This window comes from Mangifera indica, chromosome 5 (genome assembly GCF_011075055.1).
Source record: "Mangifera indica cultivar Alphonso chromosome 5, CATAS_Mindica_2.1, whole genome shotgun sequence".
Taxonomy (NCBI): Eukaryota; Viridiplantae; Streptophyta; class Magnoliopsida; order Sapindales; family Anacardiaceae; genus Mangifera; species Mangifera indica.
Window position 1 is genome coordinate 9085620 of NC_058141.1, and position 14581 is coordinate 9100200.

Genomic DNA, 14581 nt, shown 5'->3' on the forward strand with positions numbered 1-14581 from the left:
CCATTGTTCACGTATGATTATTTTATAACTATCTATATGCGCACTTAGTTTTGGTATACTACAATATTATGTCCCAGGAATAAGGATTGTCTTGAGAATAATAATTGTATGTGTAGGTTTCATGTTATAATATCTCGAGATTATTGATTGAAATATACAAACTTCATTGGAAGTTGTCATATTTCTTTGCTTCATTAAAGCATAAATGTTATAGAGATTTTTTAATAAAGACTTGTTGGAAATAGCATGTATTTATGATCACTTGTTAGATGTTAATCCTATCACATTATGAGAAGAGTGATCTAGGTCAAGGTGATTATTAGTATTGGATTTGGGTCCACCCATGATGGGTTGACCCGACCTGGTTTAATGTAACTACCATGGGCAGTTATGAGAAAGAGTTGAAGGGCAGTTGGACATATAGAAATTGGCCAACTGCCTTCTCATAATTATAACGTTATTTTTCAGAAGAAAAGCATCTCTCTTTAATTCTCCTGTCAGTGCAATACACAGTAAATCTTGTCTCCCAATACGTGAGCAAATGGCGTCGTGGAAGCAGACTAACATCAACACCTCGTGTAGAATTCGAAGACGCTTCATCGGATATTGAAACGGGTACGCGAAATTTGTATTTACAGTTTTTCACAGATTTTGATCCTTGCATGTTTAATTATTTCCAACATTGGTATCAAAGCCTAGGATATGTATTTGTTATGTTTTTCTGTGAATCGTATTGCGTATATTGTGAAATTAAAATCTGTATGTTGAATTTCGTTTGCAAAATTCGTTTTTGGACACAAATTTAATTCGACTAAAATTACATGAAATTGGTGTTGGGAAACATGTTGGATGTATGCTAGGAATGATATTGCATGTTTTGAATTGAAAAACGATTCGAATTAACGCCAGAATCGATGAAAATTGACCCAAAATCGAGACCCAATGAATGTTCTTCTTCATCGTTGTTTCGATGGATTCCAGCGCCATCGGTGTCAAAAATTGGAACGAATAGGCTCAACATCGACAGTGATACAAAAGCCTCATGGTATTGTCGTCGAAAAATCGCTGAAAAATAGCCAATTAAAAGGACAGGACTTTTAGGGTTCATCGCATGATTCTGAGTCGTATTCGGGTTGGGAAAACCCGATTGGTCAACTGGTTGGTCAAACCTGATGGTCAACAGGTCAATCCGTTTAGTCAATCGGGTCAACCTAGCCCAGATCCTAACCTATGGGTAACTCGATCAACTGTTGATCGATCAATGGTTAAATAGTTGACCAATCAACGGTCAACATTTGACCGTGCATGATGACTAGTTCTAGCTTGTGGAGGCACGTGAAGGCGCATGAGTTGAGTTGGCTAACACATGGCGATGCGTGTGCGAACGTGATAGCCTTATTTAAGTGCGTGACAGCGCGTTTAACTCAATTCTAGCACGTTGAAGTTTGTTGTAGACCTTTTACAGTGCGTGTGGTGTCAACTCGACACGTGAAAGGGCATATGAGCTTATTATGGTGCGTGATAGCACGTGAACATCCATTTCCAGTGCGTCTTGGCACGTGAAATCTATTTTCTGATCCTTGGATGTTGTGTAGTACTCGGATCTAAATATGAGATGTGTTTCATGGGTCTTATGGCGTATAATGACATGTAATATCTTATTCCGACTCCCGAAAACACATATTGGTGTTTTAAAATACATGTTTCTACTTCATGCAAGTTTGTTGACTAGGGACTATCGCATTGCATGTTGAAACAATTAATACTCTATTGAATTCTCTTAATTGGAAAAGAGAAAATGTTCATGCATGAATATGAGCCCCGTAATCAATGATCTTATTTGGGACGTAAGAATTTGAAACTTTTTGGGACTGAGTGGATTCATTACAACTTGTTATAGAGCGATGCTTAGTAATGTACGATAGAATATCCATTATTTTATAGTTATTCCTAAAACTAACGTAATACGAGGTATTTGACCTAATGCAAATGTAATAGAGACTTTATCACGGATAAAGTGACTCAAAGATCAATACGGGTTGATGAAATGGTCTTAGTTAAAATAGATGATACATTTGTTGTATCATATATATTAGTTAAGTGTGGAAATTCTGAGATTAGTAGAATTTAATGAAATTCTCATTCAAAATTAATATTGACGCAATTAGATTAAAGTTTAAAATGGCAAGCATTTGTGTTATGAGAAATGATTGGGAACATAGAGAACTTTCGATTTTGTCTTATATGAGATATTTTAAAATTTTAATGCGTAATTATGACAATTGATGTGTATTTGATTGCATTGATAGTATTGTGTCTGATAGATATGTCTCTGTAATCTAGTTAACCATAACATCTTAAAAAATGATGACTGATTTGAATGAGAATGATACTGAATAGAAAGAATTAAATCATGTGGCATATGAAATGCACAATATCCTAGATGAGCAAAAGGCTTTGGAGGTTGTGAATCAGGTGAAGATATAGTTGTGGCTGACTAAGGGATAGAAACCTAATCAGTGTCTTACACAAATGTGTTGTGGACACACATCACGCATGTAAGAAGCAAGATTCACTTCGTGTGATATCTTAATTAGTTTCATGATTATCGATCTGGTATATGAGTACCATTAATGTTCAACTGCATATGTCATAAGTATGGTTTTAGTTGAAAAGTTTGAAGGAACTTTAGTCTCTAAATAAAGACAGTTGATTGTTGAATTTGATTGAATGTCAAATTTGATTATGAAACTAAAGTCAGCTACGTGTAACCTGATACATGAACAGTATGTTCATTTAGAAAAATGAGCTCTTCCTGATAGTTGGAGCATATAAAGGTACATATGACCCACAGTGAAGAAAGAAGGACTTTTGTTAATTATTCTAGCCACATAAAATTGGAGGACAAGCGCCCTTGAGGCAGCTGAATTTTGTACTCATGCATACATTGTAGAATCAACTTTTAAAAATGAGTGGCTCAAGTCCATATATAGGAAGAAGATCATTTAATGCTCAAAGAATAAGAACAAAGAATCGAAATGATAGAGTGGCAAAAGTACTAGAAGTAGAGACGGAAACAAAATGAGTAGTTGCAATAGAAGCAACAAGAATTATATCGCCTGTGAATTAACAGAGCTGAAAATAATAGTCTTGTTTAAAATAAAGTGATGAGACTTTGATTTTCTAGTACTGTGATATTAACTGAGTATTATCTTATGTGGATTATGAACTTAGAAGCCACTGACCAAGTAGCTTATGATAGAAGATTTTTAGTAGATTTCTATCGAATTCTGAATAAAGTGAATTGGATATATGTAGGCAACAACACAAAAGTTGTAGTAAGAGGAATAGACACAAGCAAATAAGTTTTACAGATGATCGAATCCTATGCCTACACAAAATCCAATATACTCTAAAATATTCAACAAATCTTGGTCAAAGTATGTGTTCTTCTTAAACTAGGATATAATTTGAATTTCTCTGGGTGTTTTATTGAAATGTGATAGAATTGATTTCTATAGATTTGGTTTGTTGGTTTAATGGTTATATGGTGTTTGTCACCTTACATTTTTGATAATGTTAAGTTTTTCATTATTTGCTTTTTCTATGTGTATGGATATGAATGCAAATATATGACATGTTATATTAGGGCATGTTGGCCAAGATGGGTTGAATAAATTGGCCTATGAAAGTTTATTAGGAACTTTCACATAAATAGAATTGTCCATATGTAAGCATTGCCTAGTTGGAAAAACTTTTAGAAAACCATTTGACAAACCTATATAAGTTTGACTTCCTTCGCAATCTATATACTTGGGTATATATTTTCCTATGAATGTAAAGTTTGAGAATGTATCTCATATTTCATTACTAGTGATGATAACAATGCTTGATTCAGTCTTGTCTACTTGATCTCCTATAAGTCAGAAGCAGTAGACTGCTTTAGACACTATATATAATTATGGTTGAGAATCAATTAGACAAAATAGATAAGAATTTTATAAACTCACCGAGGTCTTGAGCATTTGTTCCGAAAGTTTAAGGAACTGAGTAATGAAAGAAATAGTATGGTAAATAGAAATTCCAAAACTTGGCAACAACCAATGTAGTGAATAAGAGTAATTGAACTCTATTGAAAATGGTTAAGTCAATGAAAGCGTAAGCAAAACGTCAAGTCACTTTGGGATGATATGATATTAATTGTTGCTTGAGAACTTAACCGATTGCCTATTAATCTAATTGCTTCCACTCCCTATGAGTTATGATCAGATAGAAAATCTGAGTTAATTGACTGCAACCTTAGTGGTTAGCAATATCAATCCATAACTTTTCTCATAAGTTAGAGTAATTGAGACTGAGAAGAAATGAATGTATCTTTATCAGATACGCTGAGCACTCCAAAGGGTATGTGTTCATTAGGGAGGATTTCGTTGAAAGATTAACTGAACTTGTATTAGAGATACTATATTCATAGAGGATATTTTTCATAATAGGGATGAAGTTGATAAAAGGTTTCAACTGAATGAGATGAGAAAAGAATGAAGATGGGTATATCTTAGCGACCATTAGTTGAGTCCTAAGAAATGAGACCTACACTTGTTCTAGTTAGTGGGAGCAAATGCAATTAAACTCTAACCTATTTCGGATAGTAGAAGTAATGATCTTCAATTGTTTATTTTGTTCATCTCACCCTAGTGGAAGCATTGGGATTAAGCTTTAATCTACTTCGGATAATGAGAGCATTAATTCTCAATTGCATTGGAGTGGATGTCCGAAAGTATTAAAATGACGTTTTTAAAGTGAAAACAAGGTTTTTATGACCACTCCCCAAAATGATGAAGAACCTGAAATAAATGTCCTATCCTTTGATAAGAAAATTTTGAAATGCATTGGAAGAAGAGATGGAATACAAAGAAAACAAACAAATTTTAGGTTTTGGTTGACTTATTGCTAGATCAAAAATTCATTGGGAATGAATGAGTTTCTTGAATTAGTCGTAAGGCGGATGGCTCAATAAATAGATATAATTCGCTTAATAGCGAAAAACTATACCCAATGAGAAAGTATAGATTGAGTAGAAAGATATTTTTCGTAATTTATAATATTTACTTCAATGTATTTAGTTCTAGCTATAATAACACATTTAAATTTAGAATTACACCAGATGAATGTCAAGACAATTTTCCTTAGTGGAAAACATGACAAAAAAATTTGCATGAAATGAGATATAGATCTCATTGTTTTAGGTCTGAAGCGCAGAGAATGCAAGTTTCAAAGATATTGAATGACCTAAAACTGTCATCTAGATACTGGTACTTGAATTTTGAGATGATTAATCAAGACCATCATGTCTATGTGACAAAGTCTGATGACAAATTTGTAATTCTATCAATGTGTATGATGATGTACAGATAGCTAGAAATGATTTGAAGTAAGTGATAATCATCAAAGGATAGTTGTTCATATTTTTTACTTGCAGGATGTGGGAAAACAGAATACATATTGTGAATTTATATTTAGAGAAATTGTTTAAAGAAACTTTTGACTCTGTCATAAGAGTATAATATTCAAAAGATTTTAGAACAATCCAATATGGTATACTGTGAACCCGTTGATATTCTTGTGCTAAATGACGAATTATTGAGCCAAAAGAGATATGTCCCAAAACTTAAGATAGAAGCAGAGAAATGTCAAAAGTTATCTATTCAAATGTCATCAGATGTATTATGTATACTATGGCGCATACATGCCCAGATATTTATTTTTGATTGGGCTAGTTAGTCGATATAAGTAAATGTTGAAAAGAGCACTGAAAGGCTGTATGTAGAATTTTGATATATTTTTTAAGGCTCTGTGGATGATTGATTATGTGATTAAGGATCGAACTTGCGTTTGATTGGCTATTGAGATGTCAGTTAGGGAAGTGTTTTTAAACCAACACAAATTAACTTACGGCTAAGTTTTCTTACTCCAAAAAAACCCATATCTTGGAGCTATAAGAAACAGAGATGCGTAGCCGTATCCACATCGAAAGCCTAGTATATAACCTATTCAGTAAATGTGCAAGAAACTATTTGGTTAAGAAGATTCTTTGTGAATCTGAGTAAACAGGACGATATTGTCGGAGCAATGGTTGTCTGTTGAAATAAAAGATCCTGAATTTATCATAAGATAACCAAACGTATCGACACTAGACACAACGTAATAAGAGACTCGATTTCCAAGAGAGAAATGAACGTACAATATAATTTTACGCATTGTATAGTCATTGATCTTTTAACCAAGATTCTTCCAAGAAAAGTATATCTTGCACATGTTAAAATTCTTGGATTGCGTAGCCTATGATTGATGAGTGTTGAGCTTATATATTGTACTGATGACACAACGTCGAAAACCATGAATTTAAGTTCATTTTATGTTTTGAACTTACGTCCCGAAATTCTTGGGTTTTCACTGCATACACATCGTTTTTAGCTCAACAAGATTGTAATGTCACACAAGTTAGAGATTGGCTCACTCACACGAGCAATCGTCTTTGGCGCTAAAAAAGCGAGCAAATATGAGACATTATTCTTGAGAAATGTGATGCTAAGAGAGCATACCAATGGGAGACAAATTTCTCAAGAAAATATTTATTGAAATAAAAATGTCGCATTGATGATTGATCAAGATGAGGTCATAAATAGATACATTTGAAAAATGACCGATTTGGATTCCCCACGTCTAAATAACTTGTGAATGTCAGATGTGAGTTCTTAATATAGATAAATACCTACAAGTGTGAAGATGATTAAGAACTCAGGTTAGGCGTTAAATGTAGCGACTAAACTAAGATCTATATAGTGTTGTGAATTACATTTGAGAAAATACACACTGTAACACATGATTCATACCATGTGTGCATAAGTAAGGCGACTAGTTAAAGTAATGGAAGGATGAATCCCTACTCCTTCACTGTGTAAGACTTTGTAAGGATTACCTCATGTTGGTACCCTTTGACTCTTTACTGTTGTTCGATATTTACTCTTAGTGTTGTTATCTTAGCTTGGAACCTATGGCCACGCATGATTCGGTCTATGGAACATGACTAGAAAAACAGCTAAGTTTAAATTGAGAATTTCGAGTATAAGAGGAAGACTTATATGTTACCTGTGTCCATTGGCCGGCCGATCATGTCACTCATATGGAGATTGGACTTGATTATGGATACATAGGAAAATAGCACAATGAAAAATGAGGGATTAAAGGGAGCTAGTGTTATCGAGTAAGTCTGGGGTGCTGCGAGCCTAATGTTTCATTTTTGTTTTATTCCGATTGAAGCGATTATGCTATTCCTAACAGATGCATAGTATTTAGCTCCCAAGTGCAAGTTGTTCGCGAGGTCGCACGACACATTTGCAAGTATGAAACGTACTGCTACATGAGTTTTTTGTGGCTAAGCATTTGGTTCAGGTCTTCCATCATATGTGAGTGGGAGATATTGGATCTGGGTCTACCCATGACAGGTCGATCCGATCCGGTTTAATGTAACTATCATGGGCAGTTATGAGAAGGAGTTGGAAGGCAGTTGGACATATATAAATTGTCCAACTGCCTCCTCATAATTATAACGTTATTTTTCAGAAGAAAAACATCTCTTTTCAATTCTCCTGCCAATGCAATACACAGTAAATCTTGTCTCCCAATACGTGAGCAAATGGCGTCGTGGAAACAGACTAACGTCAATACCTCGTGTAGAATTCGAAGACGCTTCATCGGATATTGAAACGGGTACGCGAAATTTGTATTTACAGTTTTTCACAGATTTTGATCCTGGCATGTTTAATTATTTCCAACAATTAGTAATTGTAATCATATATTGATAGTATATTAATGAATGATTATAATAATTGTCATAGTTCATTATTAGCAATCATGTTAATTGGATTGTTGTTAAGGTGTTGTCTTTGAACCACTTTGTTGTAAAAATAGTTGGCATGTTAAAGGTTTTTTGTAAGCCACCAAGAGTTCTTTTATTTATTGTTTTTTGAAGGTAACACAAAATTATTAATGTTAACCAAATAGGAGAACATTGAAAAATTTCCTAATTGTGAACTAGCATTAATTACATTTTAATTAACATAAACAAGTAATATTATAGTCTAATGACATATTGTTAAGGTTAATGTGATTAGTGACAGGAATCCAATAAACCTTTTATTTAGTGGTTTAATCCAAAAAATAAAAGTGTGGATCAATTAGATTTTACTTATCCTTAATGGGTAGAACTAGTAATCATAGGAAATTCCTATTACCATTAAGGAATCACTATTAAATCTAAGTACTCTCTCTAAAACATATATGAATACTTTTACTTATAGAAAGTCGTAGTACAGAAAAGTTTTTGGAGAGAAAAACCAATCAACATATTCAATTTTTTGCTTATAAATTTAAGTTTGCATTTAAAGATTAAAAGCTTATGGTTTATTACTTCAATAAGTTCTTCAATAACTCTAAATTATTTACTAATTATCGTGTTCTAATAATCATTACATGATCTTGCTATTAATCATGCAAGCATGATTAATTTTATTGGAATGTTACGCATGATTTATTCGTAATTTTTATAACATGCTAAGTTTCATGACATTTGGACAAAATCTAAAACATTAAAGGTCAACATTCCTCATCCCAGAATTCTTGAAGAGTCTTGAATGGTCCACGGGGAGAAACAAAACACTCTTGTGACATCACCCTCTGTTGTTGTATTTGATTGATCTTGCCATAGTCCTCAGCAGATAGTGCCCAGTCAAAAATCTCCACATTCTTCATCATCCTCTCCTTATTGAAGCTCTTAACAACAACAGTTACGCCCTGCTCAAATATCCATCTAAGACAAACCTGTCAAAGTACCAACGTAAGAAACATAAGCAAAGCGACAGAAGTTTGATAATAAAGATTTACATTATGTCACATAACTGACAATTGATAAAAGAAAACTCTTCTCATTCTAGTATAAGCGAGAACAATTCCATGAGCACTTATAGAAGCCTATATATTTAACCAATTGAACTAACTATTATTAAATGAAAACAAAAACAAAAAAACCTTCGCTCCTGTTTTTGTTTGAGACATAAAACAACTACAAAAAAAAAATTATAACGGAAATAGCAATGAAACTTATAAAATGGAACCTGAGCAACAGTCTTTCCATGGACATTTGCAATCTGCTTCAATGCTTCATTCTCCAGAACTAGATTAGTACCCCAACTGGCCCCTTTAGCTCCCAAAGGGGAGTAGGCAGTTATTATAATATCCTTGGCCTTGCAATAGTCTCTAAGCTTCTTCTGTTGCCATACAGGGTTCATCTCCACCTATATAAATAAATTATCATTTTCAAACGACTATCACTATCTCTACAGAAAACGTGTTAAAAGAGAAGAAAATTTGAGGAAACTCACTTGATTGACTGAAGGAGGAATGGTAGCGAAGGAAAGTATGGTCTCAAGCTTCTTGATAGAAAAGTTGCTGACACCAATGGACTTAGTGAGGCCAAGCCTCTGGCACTCTTCCATGGATTCCCAAACACCCTTGTAGTCCATCGGTAGAAGATCCTGTTCGGGTATCGGGTACTGTAGCTTGTCACTTGGTTTTGCACTGATGGGCATGTGAATGAGATAGAGGTCAACGTATGCCATCTGAAGATTCCTGCTTACAGTCAACAAACATAGATTGATTAGAAACAGTCTGTTAAATAATCTTGTTTTGCTCTGCTTCTTCCTCTTTGCGATTATTTGAAATTCAAGAGCAAACAAATGATCTACAGGTTTTTATTCACCGTTACTTCGTTTTTAGGTTGCCTTTCGGAATCCTTGTGACATAAAAAGCTATATATAATAGTTATTCAACTGAATATTTAAAATTGGATGCATATGAACTATTTAGTTTGTGATCATATATGCAGTCTGATTAAGTAAAAATCATACCTGAGAGACTTCTGTAAAGATGGGACAACAAGATCAGGATGAGCCTCAGAGGGCCAAAGCTTGGTAGTGATGAATAGTTCTTCACGAGAATTAACAAGGCCGAGTTTTAGTGCATCAGAAATTGCTTCACCTAGAGCCTTCTCGGACCCGTACAGTGAAGCAGTGTCGAAGTGCCTGTAACCCAGCTTTATGGCTTCCAGGACAGCAAGTTTCATGGCTTGTTCGTCTAAGTTGTCAGCTGCCGTCCCCAGTCCGATCACTGGCATCTTCCGGTTGCTGGCAGATGAACTCAGTTTTGCTTCTGGGATATTGATAGCTGCTACCGCTGTAGAGTTTGCCATCTTGTATTTTGAAACTGAGCTCCTACTCAACCTTATCCAAATATATATTGTAGCATAGCCGCACATATTGGCTATTTCCCAGGCGAATAAGGTGAGGGGTCAGTATGGTTGTTAAAAGGTCAATGGTTTTCGTTTTCTTAAGTAGCTGATGATGACCTAAGCGATTGCGTTAATTAAAAAAGATCGAATCCAATATTTTAAAGGCTAAAATCACATTCATTGTTGACCATTTTACAATCATGTACCTACTTTATTTTAAAAAAAAAGGTTGAATCACTATTTTCCACTTTAACTTTAGAAATTCTATTACTTCTGCCAATAAAAACTGTTTGATTTGGTGACAGAGACCTTAAATCTTTGAAAAATAGTACTCAAGAGGAGAACAAGCAACATGCTTTTTATATAGTTCGTAATACATGATAGAATGGTAAGTTAGCAATCATCACAACTATTAAACCAAACACACAATTAGTGCGAAAATTTGAACCCAAAAAAAAAAAAAACACACTATTACTGAATTCATCTGCAAACAAGGATATGCAGAGAATTAAGGAAAAAAAGTCTCAAATCATCTAGAGTAAGTTAAATCGACTGTTAGAGGTATTTTTATAAAACCATCATCAACAAGCCAATACGACATTTTTGCTTCCAAGGTGTTGCGTTTTATTGCTAACGAAAACCGTTAACCCCAACTTATTCTGTTTTAACTCCATTACTATACATTTTTTTTAAAACAAAACATAGGTGTAACTACAGTAACCTATGCTGATATTCATAACATATTTTACTGTAAATTACTAATTTATCCCTTTAGTAAAATTACAAAACTACCATGAGTACTTAATACTAATGTTAATTACTAATTTGTCATATTTTATTAAAATTACAAAAATACCCTCAACAAGTGCTACACCTTCTCCCTTCCTTTTTCAATAATCCATTTCACCTACAACACCACCACCATCTTTATCTGTATTCGATCCACCAACAGGTTCATCTCCACCATCGCTAGAAGCATCTAATCCACCATAAAGTTCATTCCTTCCATCACCCGCAATTTCTAATCCACCAAGGAGTTATCCTCCACCAACACCAACGCTTACTCCATTAGACCAACAAATTCTCTTCGTCCATCACCAATGGCTAATCCACCAAAAATTCCTCCACCACCACATTCATCTTCAGAAATGATTTGAAAGCCTTTTGGTAGCATTGATCTAGGCCACAAAAGGCCTCTCGACAATTGACAAGGTCAGAGTTGGCCTTGATCATTACCAATAGACCAGATCTGGCCACAACACTAGTGAGACTATATCTAGTATCTCAATCTCAAAAATGTAAATGGTTTATCTAAAGGAAATCCAAGCCCTTCTACTCATGGTGTTGTTTTAGAGTTTTAAGTGAAGCATATCAAGGATGTTTGGTAGTTTCTTCAAGCCACCATTCATCTTTCCATGTTGAACTTTATGACATTATCTTAGCTATTGAGATTGCTCATTCGAAAGGTTGGCATTTGTTATGAATTGAATCTAATTCTTTGTCTATTATTTTATGTCTTCATAGTATGAAGTTCCAACCACTTAGGTATAGTCAAATGAAATAGCCTAATTTTATCTCCATTTTGTAGGGCTTATTATTTTGTTATTAATAGATTTACAATACAAGGTTTTCTTTTTTCTTTTTCTTTTTTTTTTTTTTGTGGATAGGTTAGGTAATAATATTGGTCTTAAATGTAGTTTTTTTACTTGTTGGGATTCTACTCCAATAGAAGTTCACAAGAGCTTACTTGAATATGCCTAGGGGTTGCCTAAATATCGATTTGAATTGGATTTGGTAGTGAATTAAACAAAAACTCAGGTTTTCTGGTTTGTGGTCATACAAATAGTTGAATCGTTGTTTTTTTAGATCCATGTAGACACGATCATGGGTTATGTTTGGCCATATTCAATGTGACTTACAATGCCCACGAGCCATGTTGTACCATGACCTAACCCATGGGACATATCCAGATCCATGTAAAATTACCTTTCTACCGTTCCATATAATAGTTTTTATTAACAAAAGTAAATGATAGGTGGACAAATGGTTTTCAAACTTAAAGGAATGACAATTGTCATTTCATCGAAGTTTGAGTGCTAAATTTTCATTTGGTTTTTAGCAAAATAAGCCAAATGATTTTCTTTTTGTAAATTAGTCATATCAAAGCAAAAATGAGCAACATTGTTGTACACACTTTTGGTACACAGATGATAAGTTATTATATAATTTAGTGTTATTTTATCTTTAATTGAAAATCAGTATGATACCCTTGGACAAATCCCACATCAACAAAGTATGAGAGAGATATTAGGTTTGTCAATACTATGTTTGTGTATCCCACATTGGTTAAGGATGGGAAAATTTGATTGGTTAAATAGTTTGTGAGCTTCTTAAGTTGTCAAAATGTTTTTTGGGTTACAAAACTCAAAAGCAAAACTATGATGGACTGTGTATCCAAAGTAGACAATATTTTGATAGCAAGTCAGGGTATTATATTAGGGATGTTACATATGGTATTAGAGTGGTTTCACATATCCTCTTAAATGATGGTAAGATAAACCTCAACGAAAACACTAAGTCTTGTAAAGGGGTGTATGTGATACTTTTAGGCAAATCCTATATCAGCAAAGCACATGAGAGATGAGAGATGTTGAGTCTATCTGTACTCTATCTGTGTATCCCGCATCGGTTAATGATGGGAGGATTTGACTAATTAAATAGCCGATGAGTTCCTTAAACTGTTAAGATATATTTTTGGTTGTAAAACTCATAAACAAAACTATGATGGACTGTGGATCCAAAATGGACAATATATTGACAATGGGCTAGACTATTTGATCAAGGATGTTTGTTACAATCATCCATTTGTATGATAACACATCATCTGTATATCTAAATTATATATCAAAGTGTGTATGTATAGTCTATTGAACAAAAATATGTCTATAATTATTCCTTGATTTTAAAAATTCTATTGATGGACAAACAATAATAGAATAATATTATTAATAATTTATCTTTAACTACGTATTACGATTATTAATTATAGTAGAAATTTGGTAACCATAAGAATGTTAGTTTTTATTAACAAATCCAAATTCAATTCAATTCACTCCTTGATATTAATTCAAATACCCATATCTCAAGTATTAAAACAAAATTACCCTCATCTATTTAAGTTAAACTCAATTATCCAAATTTCTAACAGTTAAACAAAAATACCCAAAATATCTAATATAATACCCAAAATACCCTTCATATATTCTATATAAACGCTAACCCTACATAAGAAAAAAGGCATTCACATTTACAATCTCACTCAACATTCGATACTGTGATTTCGTTCTGAAAGAAATAAATTCGTGGTTGTGATTTCAATACGAAGAAAATAAGTTTGTGATATGGAGATATTTATACAATCATTAATTCAAAACTTTATTTATTTGTTGATTATGCAATAATTTGTGGTGTGTTAAAAACTAGCTTAGAATTGTGTCTAAAAATTACAATTGTAGAAAAATCTTGTGGTTATTTGAAGATTATAATCCTAGAGGGTGAAATTATATTTTACAATGCGAAATGTTATTAGATATTAGACTATGTATGGGGTGAAATGATATTTCATAATGTGAGGGTGTTATTAGATATTAGAACTTGCATGGGTTGAAGTGATATTGTAGAATATGAGGTTATTTAATATTTGACAATGTAAGGGGGTGTATGGTACTTTACTCAAAAATTGGGGGCTAAATTGATTTTTTTTTATTTTTGTATGTTTTTTACTTGAGATACAATATTTTTTCTTACAGAGACCAACACAAAAAAGAAAAAAAGAGGAGTCAAAAGGGGAAATGAGATTCTTTATTGAGCAGCACTGTCAAGGGGCAAGTAAGTATGCATAAACATAAAGATACGATATCCAAGATTAAGTCTACATTGATAGATCTTATTGAAGAATGATAAAAATACATCAAATGTTTTCAATTCATAAACTCAACATAAGAGACTCTTCTAAAAGACATCTACAACTTACATAAAATTCTACTATAATAAACACCCATTACTTACATAAAATTCTACCACAACAGAATAAAGTACTCTCTTATTTGACACTTTACTCTCAACTTGGTCAAACCCAAAACAATAGAAACAAAAGACTAACAACAGGTAAGTTGCATTAATTTTTAATACACCCTCTTAATGCATACTTACAATCAGTAACTACAAGAGTAGCTC

The 14581-nt window shown here is 33.3% G+C and overlaps 1 protein-coding gene across 1 annotated transcript; it reads right to left on the minus strand.

Moving 5' to 3' along the window:
* Positions 1 to 8479: 8479 nt before the first annotated feature.
* On the minus strand, positions 8480 to 10408 carry LOC123215357 (non-functional NADPH-dependent codeinone reductase 2-like). The gene is made up of 4 exons (XM_044635411.1): positions 9966 to 10408; positions 9441 to 9687; positions 9174 to 9353; positions 8480 to 8880 (listed from the first exon to the last, which is right to left on the minus strand). Exons 1-4 carry the CDS (start codon positions 10370 to 10372, stop codon positions 8656 to 8658), a joined length of 1059 nt encoding a protein of 352 aa, XP_044491346.1. The 5' UTR covers positions 10373 to 10408; the 3' UTR covers positions 8480 to 8655.
* Positions 10409 to 14581: the final 4173 nt, after the last annotated feature.